General features: G+C 35.0%; 1 protein-coding gene across 2 annotated transcripts; it reads left to right on the top strand.

Annotated features, from left to right (window-relative positions):
• Nucleotides 1–555: 555 nt before the first annotated feature.
• LOC136808459 (ubiquilin-1-like) lies at nucleotides 556–21835 on the top strand. Of its 2 annotated transcripts, XM_067064992.1 has the most exons (16): nucleotides 556–688; nucleotides 10746–10848; nucleotides 11498–11547; nucleotides 11738–11773; nucleotides 12052–12184; nucleotides 12887–13032; nucleotides 13190–13240; nucleotides 14064–14141; nucleotides 15241–15352; nucleotides 15605–15734; nucleotides 16870–17077; nucleotides 17987–18037; nucleotides 18490–18522; nucleotides 18816–18958; nucleotides 19548–19936; nucleotides 20590–21835. In XM_067064992.1, exons 1-16 carry the CDS (start codon nucleotides 590–592, stop codon nucleotides 20649–20651), a joined length of 1824 nt encoding a protein of 607 aa, XP_066921093.1. In that variant the 5' UTR covers nucleotides 556–589; the 3' UTR covers nucleotides 20652–21835. The 2 variants fall into 2 exon arrangements, with proteins under 2 accessions (XP_066921093.1, XP_066921094.1); XM_067064993.1 differs by lacking the exon at nucleotides 17987–18037 and having other exon boundaries at nucleotides 20590–20744.
• The last annotated feature ends 1199 nt before the right edge of the window (nucleotides 21836–23034 follow it).

The following is a 23034-nucleotide window of genomic DNA, read 5'->3' as shown; positions in this document are numbered from 1 at the left end:
CTCCTATCCGGATTGTTAAGTAATCCATCGATTACATATCGATCCGTCATCAAGCCGTTCTGATGATCAATCCTATCGAGCGCGAACGTCTAGATAACAGTTATTTGAGGTGTCGGAATTAGGCAGGGCTGTTGGTTTTAAGATGGACCACTTACTGTACTAGTTTGGAAAAAAACAATATAGTGAGAAGAAATATAGATATGTGTTTTCCGATGTGTGCGCGGTGCCTCATTGCCAACAAAACAGCGTTTTCATTTTTAAAAAACCCTTGCCTTTTGTAAAAATATTTAAAGTTTATAAATTTGCCTTGCAGGTTCTACTAAGAACAAGAAAAGAGAAAATGTAAGAACATACCTACTCTCACGACCACGTGCTTTTGATGATCCATTTCCATTTCCCGCGTTAAAAAAATAAAGTTTTCCCGATTTCCCTGTGTTTCAGAATCGGGAAAATCAATGGAAGATTCGGGAACTTTTGGCGAGTTGGCGAGTTGCTAGATATAAACGAAAGTGAAAGTAACTCGAATTTCGAAATAGTCTAGCTACCGAGCGAGTGAATTTCTTTTTTATGAAGTCAGCATTCACTCAAAATGGCGGACGAAGAAACTCCAAATCTGATGAAAATTACTGTAAAAACTGCAACAAAAAAGGATGTCGTTGAAGTCTCCGAGGATGCAACTGTAAAAGACGTAAGACCTTGTAGCTTTCATCAATTGAGTGTTAAATTCCAAAGCCAGGTCTTTGATTATCTATCATATCATTGTTAAACTAAAAATTTTCTTTCACTTTTTTTTATTAGACCCCCCCCCCCTCTCACTCCCACACACTCACAGCTATACTGCTCTTGGAGCTTTGATAGGTGGATTATGGGTCACTCACAAATCAACTTTAGGTTAGAAAAACATTAATTGACGTTTAAAAACCTTACCCCTTCCACCCACACCCCAAAATGTCAAACAAAAAACCCCTGATCAACTGATGAAAATAAACTGCCTTCGTTGCTTTTGCATCATCAGTCAATGAATTTTGCTACAGCCAGACTGTGTCAATCGAATGAATCGAACGCCGAATCAATTGAACACAATCGAACACAATCGAATAATTGCAATTCGATTGTCGAACGCAATCGAATTGCAATCGAATATTACCTAGGATTTGCTGTTCGATTGCTTCGATTACGTTCGATTGTATTCGATTATGTTCGATTACGTTCGATTGTATTCGATTATGTTTGATTACGTTCAATTGATATTTAGATTTTATTTGCTTTCGTCGTACGATACTTAAGCGCTCGGCCGCCCACACTAAAAAGCTCTAACGGAGTGATCCAATTTAATTTGATCGCAATCAAACTCGAGATCAAACTCATCGAACGTTATTGTAATTGAACGAAATCGAATATTAATCGAATGTAATTGACAATCAATCGAATCAATGAAACATAGTCAACTATTAATCGAACAAATCTAACCTTACTCGAACGCAATCGAACACAATCGAATATTACCCAGGAATTGGCCGTTCGATTGAGATTCGATTACGTTCGACAATCGAATCGCAATTATTCGATCTCGTTCGATTACGTTTGATTGGTTCGATTGTGATTTTTGTTCGAAGTTGTTCGATTGACACCGTCTGGCTACAGCTTGCATGGCTTAAATTTGAAAAATACGGTCAACTGCTCCAACTCGGGACTACCGTGAGATTGGGTAACTTGCATCAGTGGAGGCTAACATGCATAGCCCCCAAATGAAAGACCTGGCTGGTCATTAAAATACAAAGTTAAATCAAAGAGTAGAGCTGCGAGCGGAGTGGAGCTGCGTAGTTGTATTTTGATGACCAGCCATGTCTTTTATTTGAGGGCTATGCATGTTTGCCACCACTGATGCAAATTACCCAATCTCACGGTATCTGACGCAACATCACAGCTGTTCCTCTCAGGCAAAATCATCGATTCCGTAGAGGTCACGAAATAAATTGCACAGTATATACAGACAAGACGTCGAAAAAAAAATTCATTATGGTTGCGGAGCGAACACTGACAAAAACAAAAAGTCAGGAGTTTTCAATCACCTTACAGCAGAAAAAGACAGAGAAATGCACAGTAAAATAAGAAGTAAACAAACCTTGAACCATTTGTCTGTCAAAATAAAAAATATATTCTAGCTGTAGTAATGTTTACATTCAGAAATAAATCCATTTTCCACCAGACCTACAACAGCCACCAGCAAGGTTTCATTCCAAATGACTTTTTTTTACAATAACATTTGTCTTCTCACAAATCCAAAAATTCCACTAAACCGTCAAATCAAACTTTATAAAGATTAACCATGTAAATGTCACTTGTTTTTGGAATATTTGGATAATATTAAAACCTTTTTGTATATATTTGGTTCTTCTAAACCATTTCCCTTTACCGCAGCAGGCTTTAAAGTTCATGTTGACCCCCGTTTTTTTACGCGGTAATCTAGAAAGGCCTTTAGTGTGGTATAAACAAACGATTTCATTGGTTGAAAAAAGTCAAAACATCAAGCTATATCACGTGATCAGAATCATAATTGGAGTGACAGGAGCTGTGGTCAAAACAATGCAGGGTTTAGTTTGAGATGAATAAAATTTCATTTCTATAACAATGATCAGTATAAAACCTTCATTCTAAGTGATTTCTAGGCGTGCATTTTACAGTAGAATATAAAAAATCACGTGCGATAAATCACACACCTCAAAAACTGATTCACAAAAGTTTTCAAACAAACAAACTAACCCTAACCCTAACAATGATGTACGAAAAAAAATGCGGCCAGGTGACGACAAAATAAATTTTCACCCGGCCGGTGGACCTGAAACAAAACAATTTTCGGGTTCGCCTCAGCGTCCGGTCATTTTGAATGAAAACAAAAGTTTAAAAGGGCGCCCTATCACAGTGCTGCAAATAACGGCCGGTGACCGGTAATTACCGGTCATTTCATAGTTTCTACCGGCCATTCTGAAGCTCAGTTTTTCATTTTGTCCGGTTAAAATTTGAAGATTAGAGACTTAGATTAATACTTAATAGCGCTTCATTAAAATAGGTGTTTAGCCAATCTAATAATCCAATAAGTCAATCTAATAACAGACTACAAAGATGGTTCCGCCAGACCCCCTGCTCGTTACACTAGAAAAATTACCGGCCAACTGAAATTTCCCTATTTGCAGCACTGTATCAGTGAAAGTTATCGTGACATGTTATAACAGAAAGTATGATTGATAAACTTGGTGGAGTTATCAAAACAAATTTGTTGTCAAAGAGATTTAAGGTGGTAGTTAACTGAGAAATGGAAAATCATCGAAAAAATTGTCGAATTTTGGTTTTTGGAAGTTTCAAGATCCTTAGGTCTTTCTGGACATCTCCTGAAAATTTCAGAGCGATATCTTTATCATTCAGGCCGCAGTGAGCATTTTTATCCTGCTGGGTGCTTGAAAAATCGCCCTAGCAACGGAAAAAATCCCGTTGCTAAGGACTTATTTCTTAAATCTTGGCTGGAACATAGCAATGTGATACGCCAAAAGAAAGCTCTTTTTACGCCCTTTTCGAGCGTCAAAATGTTTTTTCCCGTAGCATTACGTCATCCTTAAAATTAAAGATGGTAGCCTCAGTAGCGCAAAATATCAAAACAAACCGAAAAACAGAGCTGTAAGCATGAATCTACAGAATATTTGGCAAGTTTTAGATCAAAACTTAATCTCTTTGATGGAAATGTTTCATTTAAATGAAGAATAGACTCTAAGGAAGCTAGAAAGTTGTTTTACATTGGTTATGTTGTAGTATTTCTGCGAAAAACTTTCAATTTGTCGCCATTTTGTTTTGGGCATCAACAACGCGCTTTTAGTGACTGACATAATGTTTGTAGTGAAATTAAATGTAAATGAGATATTTCCAAGCACGACATGATGTAACAAAGATGGAAATGTGCTTTTTAATGAACTGGAAGTAACTTCTCGAGACACGCATTGTCATCTGACACTTGCCACTCAAACCGCTTTCGGTCAAGTCCGCTACAGTCCGCTCATTGTCAATTCAAGTCTATATGGATAAAAATATGCATCAGAAAAGTTTTTATACCTACAGAGAGTCACCCTGGACTATTAATGAACATTTGGTCACACTTTTCTGGCAGTTTCCACCCAAATTTGATGTTTTCGCAAGATCACCGCAAACTTTGCTATTTAATTATTATGTTTACGTGACTTAAGCGCAACATGGTTTTGTTAGTCTTTGGATAATTTATCAATTTTTATGAAATTCTTTTCTTTGATTTATGAAACCTGTATGGTTTGATGACTATTCAGTGAAGAAATCTTTTAAAATGAGCTTTCAAGCTTAAAATAATACGCATTTTTGTCTTTTTCCTTGATTTTCTCAAAACGCGTTTCCGGGGGTTTGCTAACGCCTATGCAGGTTTTTCTCGGGATTGACAAGTGCTAGCTCCATGAAATTTTCAGGGGTTGTTTCTTGTACCATTTGGCAGAGGATGAGTGAAGAAAAAATTCAAAAAAATTTGTCATTGGTTCTAAATCTCAAAAATTACGATTTTTAGGTTCCAGACCCCCTGGAAAAGAATTTAAATTTTTTTTTTCACTCATCCTCTGCCTTTGATCAATACCAACCACCATAACAAAAATCTTTTGCTAAAACGTTTTAGAAGTCTTTAAAAACCTGTATGGAGAAAATTATAGTACGTGACCCCCTGATCAGTATCACCCCCGTCTGTGCTATTTTTAGATTTTTTTTTCATATTTTGCATTGTTAATAGTTTTACTACCATTGTGGAAAGTTTCATTGACATATCTTAAATATTTCAAAAGTTATTACATAAAAAAATGACTTTTTCCATTTCTCAGTTAACTACCTTATATTAAATATTTGTAAAATATTTAGTATATTTATGAAAGTAGCGAAAGATATATCTTTTTTTGAAAAAAGACATTGCATTGTTTTATTTTTGTTTTTGAAGAAAAGCAGCTTGGAAAAGGTTGAAATGAGTCAAAAAAGGTGGTAGGACCCATTTTCAAGGGGCCTCTTGAAATGGAGGAACAAAAAGTTATAAGTAAAGAATAAGTTTTTCTGAAAGGAGAAACCCCAAATGAAAAGAAAGTCTATTTTGCCAGAAATAAAAACTTTTTTTTGGGACATTCCCATGCTAAAGAAGCAAAAAAGTGAAAAAAACTACATGAAAATGAAAGAACTAAAATTAGCGAATGTGATTTTTGAATCTCACCCTTTTTCTGATAAACATACAAAGTTTCAGCCTTCAACTACGTTTCCCTCCATTTCCAGGAACATTTTTTTTGTTCATCAATAGTTGCAACTTTTTTTTCTCCCGTCGGAAAACAATTTTGAAAATGTTGCAAAAACGTTTGGCACTTTACCAATTTGCCATGTAGTCGTATCCACAGTGTTATATACCGCTGGAAAGATAAGATCACAGGCTTTCTTTTAGTAAAAACCAGAACGCTTTAGCATACATAGAAAAAAAGTTGGAAGGGTTCAAAGTTCACAGAAAAATGAAACATTTGGTTTGACATCAACAAAAGTTGCGTGACTTCTAGAGTCGCTAAATTAGAGAACGCCTGCCGACTATCGCCCGATAACTTGCCGCGCAAGTGACGTCAAACGCTCCATCGTTTTGCCAATTTAATTTATTTTTCTTCCTTCTAGACACTCACGTGTGTTCTACTACAAATTTTTTTCATATTTCGATTTTAAAAGCCTACTCGGTGCAAAAGAGAAATCGTGTATTTTTTAATACACTGTTACTCAAATCAAATGACTTTGAGGTTCGGTGAAATGATGGCCGAATTGCCATCCCATGTTTTGTCAGATAGTCCCAAATTAGAGCAGTTAGCGGTATAGCTGCACAAAAAAAAACAACCACTTGCAAAAATTTAAGGGCAGTGTGATAGTGCTGACCGTCAAGCAAAGAGAAGACATAAATGTTGGAGTTTATTGTTGTTGTTGATTAATGTTGGAGTTATACCTCTAGTCTTTGTGTATATATCTCCTTGTATCCTTTCAGTTAGGAACAGTCTCGAAAAAACTCGAATTCCTTGTTCAGCAGATAGATGGGTCTATTTGAATGTTCAAGAAGGTGAACATAGAATACGCGGTCGTGTTTACTATTTAAGAAAAAGTTTCTTTCCGCAATTTTAGTTTTAGTGAGTGTAACCATTGAACCGCAAATATTAAATTCGAATTAATATTAGAATCTCATAATGGCGCACTTTTTATAAACATAAACACATGCGCGCGGAAATGATGTAATTAATTGTTTCTGCATTTACGATTTATTTTATCTTTTCGGAGTGCAATTTTTGAATTGATGGAATTTTCAAAGGATAATTTTTTGATAAACGTTATAAAGTAAATATAATGATTAGAAAGCAACAAAGAAACTGCAAGTTTAACAAATTAAACGTTCCTTCAACAATGTCTCTATTTGCTTTTTCACGGCTCGTCTCAACTTTTGGCCATTGCTTGTATTAGCATAACCTTGTTCAAACATGATAGTGCTAATATATATAGATTATATTTTTAGTTAAAAAGGCCAAGGGTATGTAAACATTAAGTTTCGAAAATTGAAATTGGAGCACAAGAAAAATGGCTGCCGGGAGAAGCAGAAGTGGTCGTGTTTGCTTGAAAATGACTTGGATTTTTGTATTTTGTTGGCTGTTATGTATTATCAGACCTCCGGCATATGTATTAACAGTCTATGTACAATGTTTTCTTCATTAATTTCGCTATTACAGAATGTTTTTTTGCTTTATTCTTTCAATAAATAAGGTTTAAAATCTAATCTGTAAAAAAAGCGAGTTTATTCTCAGCGTTTAAATTTACAGCTTTTTGTTATGAAGTTTAGCCATCGTGAATCTGCCATTATAATTATTCGAATTATTACAAATTATCCCCTAATTAATTTTCTAAAATCAGTGAGGTGTAAAATGAAAGTGACAGTTGAAAAATTTGAAATGTTCAAATGTTCAAATGGACCTGGCTAATCATTTTCTCTTTTGGATGTTGCAGGAAAAAAGAAAAAGGTTAGACACTTATCACATGGCTCGCACCCCCCCCCGCGCCTGAGCTGGGGGAGCTACACCTAAAATTTGCCATAAAAGAGGTGGGAGCTGCTTGTTTTTCCTGACAGGCGGGGGAGCTCTATCTTGGGGGGAGCTCTATCTTGCATTAGTTTATGTTGGTTTTTAATTTCTCTAAACCTTTATGTTTTCATGCAAAGTGTGAACCCTTTAAGTGTCAATGTCGTATATATCAGACATGGGCTATGTAGGAGGGCGAAGCCAAATTTGGTCCTGAGAAACTTGATTCTGTCCTCCAGCGAATTAGTTTGAAGTTTTACCACTCGGCACCTTTCTATCATTCAGTCAGGTTCGCGCCTAAATCGGGCGGCGCGGAATACACCTAAAAGAAAGAGGAGACTCTAAGCTATCCAACGGACTATAAACAAGCTTCTAAGTCCTTCTAGATCTGGAGATATAAGCCTTTTAAGTTTGAACTAGCAATTTTCTTTAAAAAACTTAGCAAAAAAATGACCGTGGCACTTAAAGGGTTAAAATGCAAAAATGAAGACATTCTATTGCATTCTCTAAAAGTGCGCACACATGTAAATAGAGCTTTGTGAATGCCATAAAATTTTTCCCCTATACTGGGACCTAAAATTTTATCAGCCTGGGTGGGACCTTGTTCTCAGGGGGGACCTAAATTTGGCGGGGGGGACCTAGAACCCCAGTCGGAGCCATGTCATTTTGGTTGGAAGATTATTTGGGAAGATTATTTAACGCATTTTGGGGTTACCACCCACGGCGATCTTTAGAGTAATGTTTAAAAATCGGCGAAACCAAGAGTTTATTTTTGTAATAAGTGCAGTACTGTTTTTTAAAATGGCTCTATTTTTCGCGTCAATAAAGCCCGTATGTGTTCTATTTGAAAACAATTTTTTTTTTGATAAAAACTATTGAAAAGCGGGAAATTTTTGAAAAGTTTGATTTTAGATCCCTCAAAATCCAACTACATCCCGCTTTACATCCCTCAAAATTGAAATCGATTTAATTCCCAATTGGGAAGGGATAGAGATCTCAAATTTTCACTGGATATTTGTTTTTATCTTCCTTATCGGATAAGAGAAAGATCCTTGTCATTAAATATCGTAAAATTTTCTTTACAACCAAAAATATACATTTTTTTAATCCAATAAATCCGATTACAGATCGCTGTGACCCTCGAAGCGACGGGCGCCTTTGTCTTTCTGCAACTTATATGAAATTAAATACCAGAAAAGCCAAAGCCTATATATTTATCCTTTGTCTATTTTTATTTTACACTTGAGTTAGGAGCAGGAAAGACAGGAGAGCCATCTTATAAACAAAACTAGCTAAGAGAAATACCCCCTAATTTGGGGTAATTACAAGACACCCTCACAAAAAATATGAGACAGGTATAAGATATTACTGAAAAATCCAGATATATTTCCAAAAGGTCATGATATTTGAGGTTTCGCATCCTCATAATGACTTGATGACTTCAAGTCTAAGTGCTATCTTTTAAAGGACTTTTGAAAAAAATAGTGACAGTGTCCCATTTTTACCCCAGCTTTTTGCCCATTTCGTGAAATAATAAGACACTTCAATCAATAATATCTGTTTAGAGCAATCTAGACCAACTGAAGTATATTTAGATCCAAACCTTTGCAGGTTTTGAAAGAGTTTAGTTAGGATTCCTTGAAACTAGAAAATCAATTTTGTAGTTTTCTTATAAAAAAAAACTCTTCAAACTCAAACTTCAGTGTCATGTAATTACCCCAACATTAAAACTTAACCATAGCGTCAGCCCCCCCTGCTGGTTGGGGGGGGGTTACACCCTAAATCTTTCCCAAAAAAGGAGGGGGCTGGAAGTACACCACTTTTTGGGGGGAACCTATCTATGTACTTGGGGTAGCTAAAATCTCATCACTTAACGTGGGGGCTAAAATAATTCAGCTTAATAGTTGGCTTCAATTACTCAAATTGAAGCTCATGAATCTGAAAAAATTTTCCCACACAGCTCAATATTTTTATAGAAAGTGTGCAAAATATATTATCTTTAACTTACAACTGAACGCAATTTACATTGGAAAACCCTTTTTTACTGGATCAATTTTGTAAAAGTGTCTAGGGCCAAAAGTCCTGGGGGCTAACAAAAAATTTATAAATCTTTGGGGGGACTTAAAACTCAGGGGGGACGTAATTTTTGCCTGGGACCTAAACCCAGGCTGACGCTATGTTAACTAAGGGGTAAATACTTTTTAGAAATTAGGTGCCTTGTTTGATAATGAGACTATTTTAATTTCAAACCATAGTATTTTGATATCTGGAATTCAGTCAAAGTATAATCAAAGTAATTGCAGCTCTTCCTGAAACTAAATCTTGAAAAGTTCCTTTTAAAACTACAAAAATCGATTTTTATGGTGACTTGTGAAACTTTTGTTGAAACATCATAAAAAAATCTAGTTAGACTATTTTCTAATCGCTAGAAGGACTATTTTCAAAATCCTGTCCATCGGATTTATAAAAATAACACCTATATTTACCTCATATTTTAACTGTCGCACAATTACCCCAGATGACTATACCTATAGCATAGTGTGCACCCCCCCCCAGAATAGTGGGGGGGCTTTTGCTGATTTGGGTTGAAATTTTTCAGGTGGGATTTGGGGTTTTCCAGGTTTTAGGTGGGAGAAACAAGTTAAGGTGGGAGTTAATTTCTTTAGGTGGGACTTTGGGTGTTTTGGAAAAAGTTAAAGTAAAATTTTATTTAATTAATTTTAGATAGATAGATAGAGCTGCTTTTATTTTGCATAAGCTGAGAGCCTTAATATATCTGCTTTTTAAATGTATATAATAGACATATTAATATATCATATGTAATATATTGCATCTTCATATTACGGTAAAGAAATTTTGTTTTTGTTCCTCAAATTAGTATATTTTTTTTGTTTTTAGCTGGGATCTGGGAGTCTGGGCTGAAGGTGGGAATTTTAGGATAAGGTGGGACCTGAATTTTCAGGTGGGACCTGGAACCCCCTTGCACACTATGTCTGCCCATTTCTGACAAAAGGAAGTAACTGACATTTTTATGAATTTTAATTTTTTTGCAAAAATGACGCCAATCTCAAAATGTTCATTGTTGCAGAGAAAAACAAGACCCTTGTTTTGTCAGTAAACCTCAACCAAAAGAAATTGAATAAAGAAGCAACTGACAGGTTTCTGCAGAATGTTTTCTGACAAAAAGAAGTAAATGACTGTTTTGCTTCTTTTTGTCAGAAAAAGGTATCACTTACTGCCTTTTGTCAGAAATATTCTTCAGAAAAATAGTCAGTTACTTCTTTCTTCAATTTCTTTTGGTTGAGGTTTACTGGCAAAACAAGGGTCTTGTTTTTCTCTGCAACAATGAACATTTTGAGAAAAGCAGTGATGCTATGAACTAATCTTCAATGAGTAGAACAATAATCAGTCATTTATTTTTTGATATGTACCATCTGCATCCGATGCCAGCATAAAACGCGCTTTGTCAATTTTCTCAATTTCAACTTCACGTCAATTACTTCCTTTTGTCAGAAATGGGCAGATGTATAGCTCCCTTGAATGCCTGAAGGATCAACTTTTTATAGAGCTTTCGACAAACTCTCGCTCAAAGTATTTCCATTAATTTTGTTCCAGTTACGTGAAGCAGTTCATGTGAAGTTTGAGGCACCAGTGGAACAACTTGTCTTGATTTTTGGAGGAAGGATTTTAAAAGACCCTGATCAGCTGAAGAAAGAAGGTATATTATAATATGTTGCTATTTTTTCATCCCTTATTGGAATTCAAGGGAATTAACACCATCTGCAGGGACAAAAAGCTGAAGTTGTGTGACAGTTTGGCCATAAATTCGAGTGCAAGGGAGTTGTCTTGAGTCTTTAATTTATGTTGATATAGATTTTTAAACAACCACTGAATTGAATTGTCTTGTTGGTATTGCTTCTGAAGTCATTATTATAATCACATCACAGTGGTTAAAATGAGGTTTTTTTCTTCTGGCTGGTTGTTGTGAATCAGTCACTGACAGGTTGACCAATGTTTGGCATCAACTTAGGAAATCACACGTGAATTCCGATTGGAATGTTTAGGGCTAGCCATCAGCCATGTTCGGTTCTAGAAACCAGTTTGGGGATGTTTTTCCGAAAACGTAGTAGAATCGGATTTAAAATGAAAAGTCTTGACCATCAGGAAAAAAATCGTGAAAGGGATTTGAAGGGTCACCAGGGCTGACCAATAACCAGCCGCTATTTCAATCCTACAGGGATTGAACGAAGCCCAGTGTAATTTAATAGCTAAATTTAAGTTAAATGCAGAATATTTAAAATTAGAGGTATTACTCCAGTGATGAATTAATTTTGAATGACAATGTGTATCTTTTTTTTTTATTTAAGGTATCAAAGATGGTCTGACAATACATCTTGTAATCAAATCCCAGAACAAGGTTTGATTTATAAATCATATCATCTATCAGTATCTAAGTCCTCACCAATCTTTATGAAAAAGTTGAATTTATAAGCAAAATTAAAATTTATTCAGAAAATAGTCTAAAACAGGAAATATTTAGACATTTGATGAATCTTATTTTATTAAGAAGTTGAAAAACTAACTGCAAGGTTAACCCTTTCTTTCAGGCTCAGGCCCAGGCAGCGCAAGCAGCAAGATCACCTGTAAGTTGACATCAGGCATATAGGCTACAAAAGAATTAGAGATTTGAGTCCTTTTCGTGCAGGTTTTATAGCATCCACACAAGGTTTCTTCCTTTGAAAAAAAAGCGTTCTTGTAAACTTTTGATCTGTATTTTATATTTTATATATGATATCAGTGACACTCATTCGATCTTAATTTAACTTCAGAGCCGAATGCCCCCTAAACCAAAGCCTACATAAATTCTTATTTTAAGTATCTATAATCTAATAATATATTCTTATTTCTATCTTTATTACAGCCTCCAGTATCCTCGTCTTCATCAACATCAAGCACATCTGGGACAACCTCACAAAGTACTCCAGCAGCTGGTGGGGGAATGGGCTCGATGCTTGGAAATATGGGTGGCCTTGGAGGACTTGGTGGTCAAAACAGTAAGCACAATATTTATAAATTTATTTCAACCCTTCAATTTGGCCAAATTGTATTTCTAATTTCAATTTTGAGACCAAAATTTTATCTGCACATTCAAATCGTTTTTTTTTTTAACCAAGTGCTCAAGCTTTATTTATATGAGTTGTTTCTACTCAACTGCTCAGCAATTAAAGCTTTTAACATACACAAAGAAGTGCATGTATGCTTTAGTGATCTAATTGCTACGAAAGTTTTGAATTTTTAGGGCACAAAGAATTTGAACAAAATAATGAAAGAATTATAATCATGGACTGTTAAAGAAAGCTTTTCTTGCATCAAAAAAGTGATTTGAACGTCCCTTTAGTCCCTCTATACAGTAATGCTATTAAAGGGATAATCAGATGGTTTGAGGTATTTTGCCTATAGATAGCTTCTAGGATTTTAGGAAAAACTTCTAGATTTTTCGGTGTACTTATTTTCCTAACTCAAGTTATGCCACTTTGAAATTTTGAACCTTTGCTTGAAAACAATAGAAAAAAGTGAAAAGTCCCTGAAAAGTCCCATTTTTCGAGATTTCAAAGTGGCATGACTTGAGTTAAGAAAATAAATACACCGAAAAATTTAGAGGTTTTTCCTAAAATCCCACAAGCTATCTATAGGCAAAATATCTCAAACCATCTGATTATCCCTTTAAAATCACTCACTCACAATCTACTTTTCAGTGGATTCAATCCGTCAACAGATGATGCAGAATCCTGACATGTTACAACAAGCACTAGACAATCCGCTTGTTCAAAGTATCACATCCAATCCAGATTTAATGAGATCAGTGATGATGAGTCACCCAGAAATGCAACAACTTGTTGAGGTACGAACATCTGTTCCTTGCTTACATTTTAGCAAAATTCCCTTACCCTCATGCAACCGTTTTATGTTCTTGATATGGCCCTTTTAAAAGATAGGTTGGGAGCTGGATACTTCAAAAGATTTTACTGATCTCAACTTTAGCTTTTATTTCTTTTTAGCGAAACCCAGAAATTTCACACTTGTTAAACAATCCGGATTTAATGAGACAGGTACGTTTTCAAGGGTATTAATTGTCATCCAAGGATTGTTGGTTTAATTCCTGGCCGCCGTCAAATCAGGGATTGAGAAGCCAGGTCGGTCGACAGCCACAATTTGGATAAGTTTTTTATTGTAACATTATTGGTTGGGTGGAACGGGAGGGGGAGAAAGTTTTTTCCTTTGTTTAAAAATTGATTTGCAAGCAAATAGTAGAAATACGTTAAATGGTATCAAGAATGGTAAAAGATGTTTCTGGAACTGCATCATTATATCCTGTGTAATTGATGTTATAGACTCTTTAATCCAAACTTCTGATGAAAAGGAATTTTTATAAGATACTTTAATAATTGGTCATTTGAAGTAATAAAAATGACGCGTTCTTTAGAAAAAGTAACAAAATTGTTTTATTACTGGTTAGCGACCAACCAAATCGAACGAGAGCTTGTAAAGACCCCATCTCGTCCCCCAAACTTCTATGATTTGAAAAAAAAAATTATTCAATCACTGTCAAAGATAGTAATAAACTATAATGAAATGCTTTTTTTCTATTCGAATCTTCCTGTAATTCGAATAAATCATAAGAGAAAAAAAACTCTGAGCGTGCTGCAAGAACCAAAGCCTACTGCCACTGGAGATAAATCCCATGCAGACGACTTGAACGAGAACGGGCTATTGCACAAAGCAGAGTAGCTTTGCGTTACGATCTTCTGAGAGATTAAGCCTTTGTTCAAAGATTTTTCCACACGCAGATAATGTTCGTTCGAGTTCGAATTAGCGAGAGTTTTATTGAACTGTATAACGAATCTTTCCCTCCCTTTCGTTTCATTCCATCAGACAATGCAGATGATGAGAAATCCAGCAATGATGCAAGAAATGATGAGAAACCAGGATCGAGCCATGAGCAATCTTGAAGTAAGGTTCTCCATTCAATCATTCTAAATAAATCAAAAAATAGCTTTTTTCATGAGCTTTTTAATTTATTTTTTGATAATGAGTGGTATCTTAAGAGCAATTACAATAGTAATCGCACGATGGGTTATTTTTTCTTATTTGGCACGCCCTCAAAGAGAGCAATTAATCGTTAATCACACTCTTCAATACCGCGCCAATGTTTACAAAATTGATTTTAATGTTTTTTCTTACATTTTTTTGCATCGAACGTTTTAATTGCATTCAAAATTTATTTTGTGAGAAAGAAAATCAATAAACAACAATAAAAGAAAGACACATAGAGAAGAGAAAAATATAAAAATCTCAGTCATAATTTCTGTAATTTACTTTCCTAACTGGGAAAAAGTAGTGAAAACCATTGTGCGATTAGCTCGTAATCACATAATCACTCGTGCAATTATATTCGAATTGCACTCGTTATCATGTGATTACATATACTAATTTTTGAGACTCTATACTAACATTGTCGACCCATGAGATGAGCTTTTTGATTTATTTTTTGGTAATGGGTGGTATCTTAAGAGTGATTATGATAGTAATTTTTGAGACTCTATACTAACATTGTCGAGCCAATGAGCAATCTTGAAGTAAGGTTCTCCACTCAATCATTCAAAGATAATATTGTTAAAAGTTCTCCCTTCTCAGATGGATTCCTTTCTCAGCGAAGTATTATTTGAAGAGGTTTATTGTCTCATATACTGCATAATTTACCAAAATGATTTTTTTTTACTTTTACTTTTTTATCAAAATTTTAAATTTATTTTTTGATAATGATTAGTATCTTTAGTGCTTTCGCACTTATTTGGAGTGCGATGGAAATATCATTTTTGAGACTCTTTACCAACAATGTCATGCCAAACACAAGTCAAGTCTTTCAAAACATTCCTCATCTTCAAGTGTGTGAAAGAAAGTCGATTTTGCTAGTGTTTACCAGGGGTAGAATAACGTCGAATGCCTAACGTCATTTTCATTGATTCAATTTATTGAGACTTCAGTGCTGGTAGGGGTTTTCAAATTTATAAACTAAAATTTTTTACCATTGTTGTCTTTCGTTTTAAAGAGTATTCCTGGAGGTTTCAACGCCCTTCGACGTTTGTACACAGATGTCCAAGAACCTATGATGAATGCGGCTGAAGAACAAATGCGATCACAGTTCGGACAAAATCGGACAGGTATAGATGAGATACTGATGTGTACGAAGTGAATCTTTATGATTTAATTAGATGGTTTGAGATCTTTTCCCCATTTTTAAAAATGGGTTCTTACATCAGAATTCCATTGTATTCTTGCTAAAAGTCAAAAACTTGACTTGAATATCTGAATCCCACTTATCAGTACATTTTAGTAAAAAGAACTTCAAAATATTAGTCCCCTGAGCATTTTACTGTTTCCTATATTTCCAATATTTCAATTTTTCGTTTTAGCTGATTCAACTCCGACACCGGAAAATCCACAACGTGGCACGGAAAATCTCGATCCGTTACCAAACCCATGGGGAGGGAGCGCTGCCCGAACCAGTGCCACCACTAACACCACACCGGCTAACCCATTCAGGTACTCGAGGAATGATTCAAGTCTTTCCATTAAGGGCTACTTAGACTACACAATATATTGACGAACAATATTTGACAATATCGTTTTCGGACCGTAATGTACGAAGTAAATAGCAGGTACTTTATTATAAAAATAAAGTTTCTTTCTGTAAACAATCCCCCTATATTGTTGGAATATTGCAAATTGAGCTGACAATATATTGCGGACAACTTTTCAATATATTGCCGGCACTCAACAATATATCATCATATATTGCCTGACTAGTCATTTTGAATCCGTTCGGCAGGAATCGAATAAAGCTTTTTGTTTTTTCATGCTTGAGAAACATACCTTTTGGAATGAAATTGTCACAGTCGTGTGATAATATACCGGGTGACCCACGAAAAAGTTCAGACGTTTCCCGACATCTTGAGGCCGAACAAATGTCCCAAAGTGCTCGGAGTTTTGATATTTAGAAAGTAGATATCCTAACTTAAAATTTGAGCTATCACTTTTTAAATTTGACCAACTTGTTCTCTACTTATGAGCTTTTAAAGTCAAAATTCACTTTTCGGAAAGTGTAAAAAACACTTAAAAAAGAGGTATTAAATTTATGCAATCAATTAGAAAATCACTTACAAATTGACTTATTTAACGAGTTTTATGCCATTAATAATTAATAAAAACACCTTTAAAAGTAATTTTTGTTTAAAACAAGACTAGTTTTTATAAAAATTGGCGCTTTTGTAGATTTTTCAGATTTTTTTCAAAAACTTTACATCAAAAACGTCTAAAAATACCAAATTTGATACCCCTTTTTTACGTGTTTTTTACACTTTCCGAAAAGTGAACTTTGACTTTAAAAGCTCATAAGTAGAGAACAAGTTGGTCAAATTTAAAAAGTGATAGCTCAAATTTTAAGTTAGGATATCTACTTTCTAAATATCTAAACTCCAAGCACTTTGGGACATTTGTTCGGCCTCAAGACGTCGAGAAACGTCTGAACTTTTTCGTGGGTCACCCGGTAGTAAAGTCGTATATTTTAGATACTGTAGTTTGTCATGTTCACATGCTCTGTTTGAGACTAACGATGTTTTTTCTACACACCCTCAACCATTGAACTATGCTCCAACATATGATTTTCTCTTGTTTTTAGTTTATTCAGTAGTAACGCTAACCGCAGTTCGGCCAACACCTCAACATCAAACACGTCAACAACATCCACACCTGGACAGGGGTCTGGTATCGAGAGTATGTTCCAGCAGCTCCAATCAAATCCTCAGTTGACTTCTAATATGACTCAGTCTCCTTTCTTTCAACAAGCCATGCGTCAAATGATGAGCAACCCACAACTCATGCAATCAGTATGAAATTGACTTAAATTCCCATTTTCTACGATCAAAACAGGAAAAACATAAGTCTTTAAAGTTTGGTACTCGCATACAGTAATTGACGCTTTCAAATCGATTTTCAAGGGGAATTATATTTTCATCGAATAAGGGAGCACATTGAAAAGTGAAGCGTTGTTATTGAGAGTTTCTTGTTGGCGGTTGCTTTCAATATCATCGAATAAGTAATAGTTATCGGACAGTTGCGAGTACAATATGAGAAATATTTTACGAGTTCCGAGATTTTTCCGTACAATATTTACGGAAAATCCGGAACGATTGAAATATTTCCATATTGTACGAGAAAATGTCTGATAACTGGTTTATTGGTGACCCAAAAAGATGCACTTTTTGTGTTGGAAAAAAGCGCAGGGCACTTTTGTAGCAAAGTGACGTTAGATTGCTGCTACCGCTACAATGCAACAACATCTTTTCATCAATTTATATTTTGTACATGTAAAATACAAGATATATTGCACTATTTTTAACCAATCAGATTGCAGATATTTTTTGGATCGCCGATAAGCTCGCAACTGTCCGATAACTATTACATTGAATAAGAGAGCGTCAACTGTATTTAAAAAAGTGGCGTTTAACGCTAGTTTAACTAAACGCATACAACTAAGTTTAAACGCGCACTACTAAGTGTTAAACAACAATTTTTTAAATATGTGAGTACCAAGCTTAACGCAAAGATACGTTAACACCGACCTTAACAATATAATTTCAAATTTCTCTCTTGAATTTTTTCAATCCGTTCGTCTTTTTTACCTTTTTAATAAGTTCGATTTCAATAAGTTTTCTCGTCACTCTAACTAAGAAATCAAGTCGATATGATCTATCTTGGAGTTTACAATTACAGAATGTCAATCTTATGTTTTATAGATGTTACAAAATAACCCTATGTATGCCAACAATCCACAAATGGCCGAATTGGTAAGTACTGTCCTCATTTCTAGATACAAGAAAAGCTATTTCATTTATAAAATTAACAATGTATCTTAGTCTTCTTTTTTTATCATCGTTATCAATAAAGAATAAAGCAAATCCAAGAACTGTCATTGAGCCAAGATATTCTGAGCAAAAGACGAAAAGTTTTTAAATCTTTTGTTCTGAATATCTTAGCTCGATAGATTTTTTCGAATCTGCTTTTATAATTCTTTATTAGACTAAATTGTCAGTTAGTTATGGATTTACAAGCTTTTCCATATGAAAATATTGATAATATTTGACAGCCAGGGAATCACCACTAAGAACCCTAAGAAATCTATACTCTCTTTCTTTCGTATTCGATGAAAATCCAATTCCACTTGAAAATCGAATTATGATGCGTCAACTAACTGTATGTTTTTCTAACTGAAAATATCTCTTCATTTCTCTATTGTTAGATGTCTCAACAGATGCCAAATCTGATGGAAAGGGTATGTGTAACCTGTCGTTTTCAACGTTCAATCTGTACTTTTCATGTGTTGAATGTTGCTGTTTAATTTTTTCTGAAAATGCTTTTGTTCAAAATAATATTTACTTTTACTGTCCTTGTAAAATGTGTTACAATAAGAGTGCTCGATAAGTGCAGTCAACAGTTGGATTTTAGAAAAATGAATATACTTCCACTGTCAATAAGTCATAGAGTTTCACCAGCAATTATGGAAATTCGTCCCTACTCGTGTATGACTCATAACCTCCTAAACCCTTCATCTTTCCTTCAATCCAGATGCAAAGTCCTGAGTATCAAGCAGCCATGTCGAACCCCAACATGATGCAAGCTATGACAAATCCACGTGTTATGGAAGCTTTACAACAAATCCAACAAGGATATGCCACCATCCAACGAGAAGCTCCTGATTTCTTTACTAGGTTTGTGATTGAGAGTTTGTTTTAATGTTATCTGGACAGCACGATTATTTTCTCGGTTAGATTATACTATTTAAACTTAGGTTCATTCCTTTTGTGTTTGGAAGGATCAATCTCATTTTCTCCCAGATTCGCTAAGCTGTTGTGTCCCCTGCAAGGATTTACTGTCCAGCAGCTTAAGAATAGACGATATCGGATTTAGATATATGCAATGCATTCTGGTTTCTAGGGACTCTCAAAGGAATTATAATCTATTATAATTGATCTATTATAATTCCTTTGAGAGTCCCTAGAAACCAGAATACCTTGCATTTATCTAAATCCGATATCGTCTATTGACTGACTCGACTTGACGGAATAGATTTAGCGACACTTTACATTTTTCTGAGAACTTTGCCCATCACAGACAGTTTTTAGTGTGGAGCACAAGGCAAAGAGTTTTACAGCTCTTAAGTCAACGGTCCCTTCGCATAATCATAAGTAATATTCTCAGTAGCTAATGGGAAATTCAATTAAATTACCAAAGAAGGGATCCATTTAAAACAAGCCTATGATACACTGATAAATGTTTCTTTACTTAACTGTTTTTTAGTCTTGGAGCAATCGGAGGAGCACCCAGCTTTCCTATCCCTCCATCATCTAGCACCACTACGGCTTCTTCAACCGCTACACCATCTGCCAACCCTACCGAAAGCACCACATCGCCTCCTACATCTACAGCTCCCAGTACTGGTAGCACCCCTGCTGCACCTACAGGTGACCCCCTCAATCAACTCTTCGGCCAGCTCATGACTGGTATGGGCCAGCAACCTGCAGCAGGTAACCAGCAACAGCAAGCCCAGCTACTTAGTCAACTTTTGGGTGGTATGCAAGGTGGACAAGCTGGTGGAGTCCAACCACAAGCACCAGAACAAAGATTTCAAATTCAATTGGAACAATTGGCTAATATGGGATTCCATGACAGAAATGCTAATATTCAAGGTAACGAATTCTAAATTTCGCGGGTTTCGCGGATTTGGGTGTCATCCGCGAAATTAAGTTCCAATCGAAATTTGGAAAGACGTTTTCTGTGAAATATTTTTATACAAAACTCAAGAAATGTACAATAAACAAATAAATAATGCGTATTTCAACAACCAACATGCACAATTTGGCAGTAAAAGGCACAGAATCGAGAAAATATTGTCTTCTAATAGTGTCATCTGCGAAATTAAATCCCCGCCAAAATTTATCCCATTAAGTAGTAATCTAATAGCTCACCGCGCTGAATCTAAAAAAGATTTCATTTTTGACATAATCATTACTCTCGTTGTGTTTGTACGAGTTTCAATCCCATCAACCTTTGCGTTAATCTCTTTCGCACGTTAATTACATCATTTGACAAAGGGAAAAATCAAAATATAATAGCCGCATTCTTTTTCACCGTCCAACACATCATTTGACAAAAGATATAAAACAACTTTCACGTATCTTTAATTGAGCCGTATTGAATTGTGGGATTGCAACTCGCACATGTGTCAAAAAAGTGAAAAGTAATAATTATAACGTATGCGTTGCGGAGCGCTATTGACTCAAAATGACTACTTTTTTTAAAGTTATTGTTTTTATCAGGTTCTTGATTTACTTTTTTTCAGCACTTATTTCAACTGGTGGAGATGTTAATGCAGCTATCGAAAGACTCATCGGTAGTTCCTGATGACCCAAAACAACGCCAAACTATCACTTGCACACTTTCTCAACAACAACAACAAAAGTGAATGTTAAAGATGGTAGATGATAAAGTTCCCTTAGAAATTGTGAATAATGAATATGATTAGAATGAAAAGTTGGACGAGTGGAGGAACTTCTTCAGAAGGTTGTAAAGGTTTTCTATAATCAATGATAAAAATGCATATACACTGAAAGTTAAGATAGAAACCAACTTTTGTGGTATAAGGATTTTTCGAATGGACAAGATCCTATTCCCAGACCCTAACGCCAAAATCTAGACATCAAGTTTATTAAGATCAAATGACGTCAAATGTCTAAAGATGTTGCATTGTTGACTTGATCACACTGACCTTTATATACCATGGACATTTATAATCCCGGCTAAGTAAAATATTTGATCGGAATTTGTTTGAAAGTGATACTCTAATGGTTGCACGACTCGATGTCGGTGAAGAATTTCTTAAACAGGAATTATAAAGTTACCTACATTGAATAATACTTACCATTAGATTACCCCTTTTAATCTCCAATCGATGGTGGATATAGCTTGGTTCAAGAAATATAAAGTGCCAGTGCTTGCTCACCGATACAGACAATCGATGTCATTTGATCCTAGTAAATTCGACCAAGTCTCCTTGTGGTGTTAGTTGTGGGATGATTGATGTTACATATGGCTTTCCTCGATTACACGTGATCCAAAGCCACCAAGATTCTGATGGATTTAGTACCGACACGTCGTACATTACACTTGTGACACTGCAATAGATCTTATCGGAGTTTTTCATTTTTCTAAAAAAGCGATGCATTGTGGAATTGTTTCGGGAGTATTACAATAGAAATCTCTTTTAGGAATTCCTCGAGGGAATTCTATTGTAATACTCACGAAACCATCCTACAATGCATCGCTTTTTTAGAAAAATCAAAAAGATCAATTCTTACTAATTCTTTCTTCTCAATTTGCTTTTTGTTGAATTTATATGTTTCTTCTCTATAATTTTAATGTATTTCTTTCACTCAACTGGCCTTATATTTGTATATCGAGTTTATGGTTCTACATCGAAATACTGATTGACTATACGCCTTCATTAGCATTATATTTGTTTGGTTTTGTATAAAATTTTAAAGCTTGCATTTCCGTTAAAATATAGAAAGCGATGAGAATATCTAAGACATAGATCACATTCATCCCTGAATTAAAACATGTATGTACATTATGTCCAAAAAAAGCGGATACATTTTTTATAAAGTATGCAATAACCCTTTCAGTACCAGACATCCTCAGAGCGGGTTTCTCCGGGACCTAATTTCACCGGACTATATCTCCGGTATCTGCCATTGGAAAGAGCATAAAATTTTGAAGAAAACCCCTTAAAGGGACATTACAGTAGTAAAATGTAAACATTGCGCAAACCACGTGTCATTAAAGAGAACAATGAAAATCACGTGTCCAAAACAAACTTGTAAAACAATTGAACAATAAAAACTAGCCATATTTGGTTTGACTTTTTATTTTGACATGTGACATTTGTTTTGATTTTGTATCCGCTGCATACAGTTTGTTTACAAATTTCGCAAGTACTGTTATGTCCCTTTAACTGGTGCAAAACTTTTAAATTTTTTTAAATTTTTTTCAGAAATCCTTACCCATTTTTTTGGGACGCATTTTACTCTTAAGACTACAATAAACTTAGATTTAAAAACCTTTAGAAACTCAAGGGCTCTTTTATTATTTCCTCGTAAAATTATTATATTAGAAGTATTAGTTATTGTTATTTGATGCTTAAAGGTTTTATTATTATATGTGACGTCATATTCTTCTTTGCTCTACCTATTTTTTGATATTTTAACAATAAGTCTTAAATTTCTCACATTATAAAGAAATCATATAGAAAGGACCTAAGATTTTAGTTTTTTAATTTTTTCGAGTGTATTTGCGGAGTCCTCGTCTAGCATAAAACATATGCAGAGTTCGTTTGGGAAAGAATTCTGAAATATTGGTAGACTAGTAAACTAGTCGGTTATTACTTATAATAAAACTGTCAATCAAATAATGTAAACACTAATTAAATATTCAGCGCGCGCGAGAGAAAAGGAAAATAACCGACTAGAAGCTTCTTCCAACGCCTTTTTTTCTTCACCTAAATTCGTAAGGAGAGACATACAGATTTCTGTATGTCTGACCCGTGCGGGATTGCATTTATTTTTCTTTCTGTTTATTGCATTTTTGGAAATGCTCATATATTTATATGTTCCCATGTTTAATGCTACTATGAAACATCATTTAGTCAAAAAAGTTGGATGGATTCTCAAAAACCTAAAAAAGGTTGTAAAATTAAACAACGTTTTTTGAGGGAAGAAGCTTCTAGTCG

Source organism: Clytia hemisphaerica, unplaced genomic scaffold (genome assembly GCF_902728285.1).
Source record: "Clytia hemisphaerica strain Z4C2 unplaced genomic scaffold, Clytia hemisphaerica genome assembly, whole genome shotgun sequence".
Lineage (NCBI taxonomy): Eukaryota > Metazoa > Cnidaria > Hydrozoa > Leptothecata > Clytiidae > Clytia > Clytia hemisphaerica.
Note: the sequence above shows the minus strand (reverse complement) of the source record. Positions and strands in the feature narration are given on the sequence as shown.

Coding starts and splice junctions, on each gene's coding strand:
- LOC136808459 (XM_067064992.1), top strand. CDS start 590: ATGGCGGACGAAGAAACTCCAAATCTGATGAAAATTACTGTAAAAACT. Junction 689..10,745: donor AGGATGCAACTGTAAAAGAC/GTAAGACCTTGT, acceptor ATTTTGTTCCAG/TTACGTGAAGCAGTTCATGT. Junction 15,735..16,869: donor ACACCGGCTAACCCATTCAG/GTACTCGAGGAA, acceptor TCTTGTTTTTAG/TTTATTCAGTAGTAACGCTA.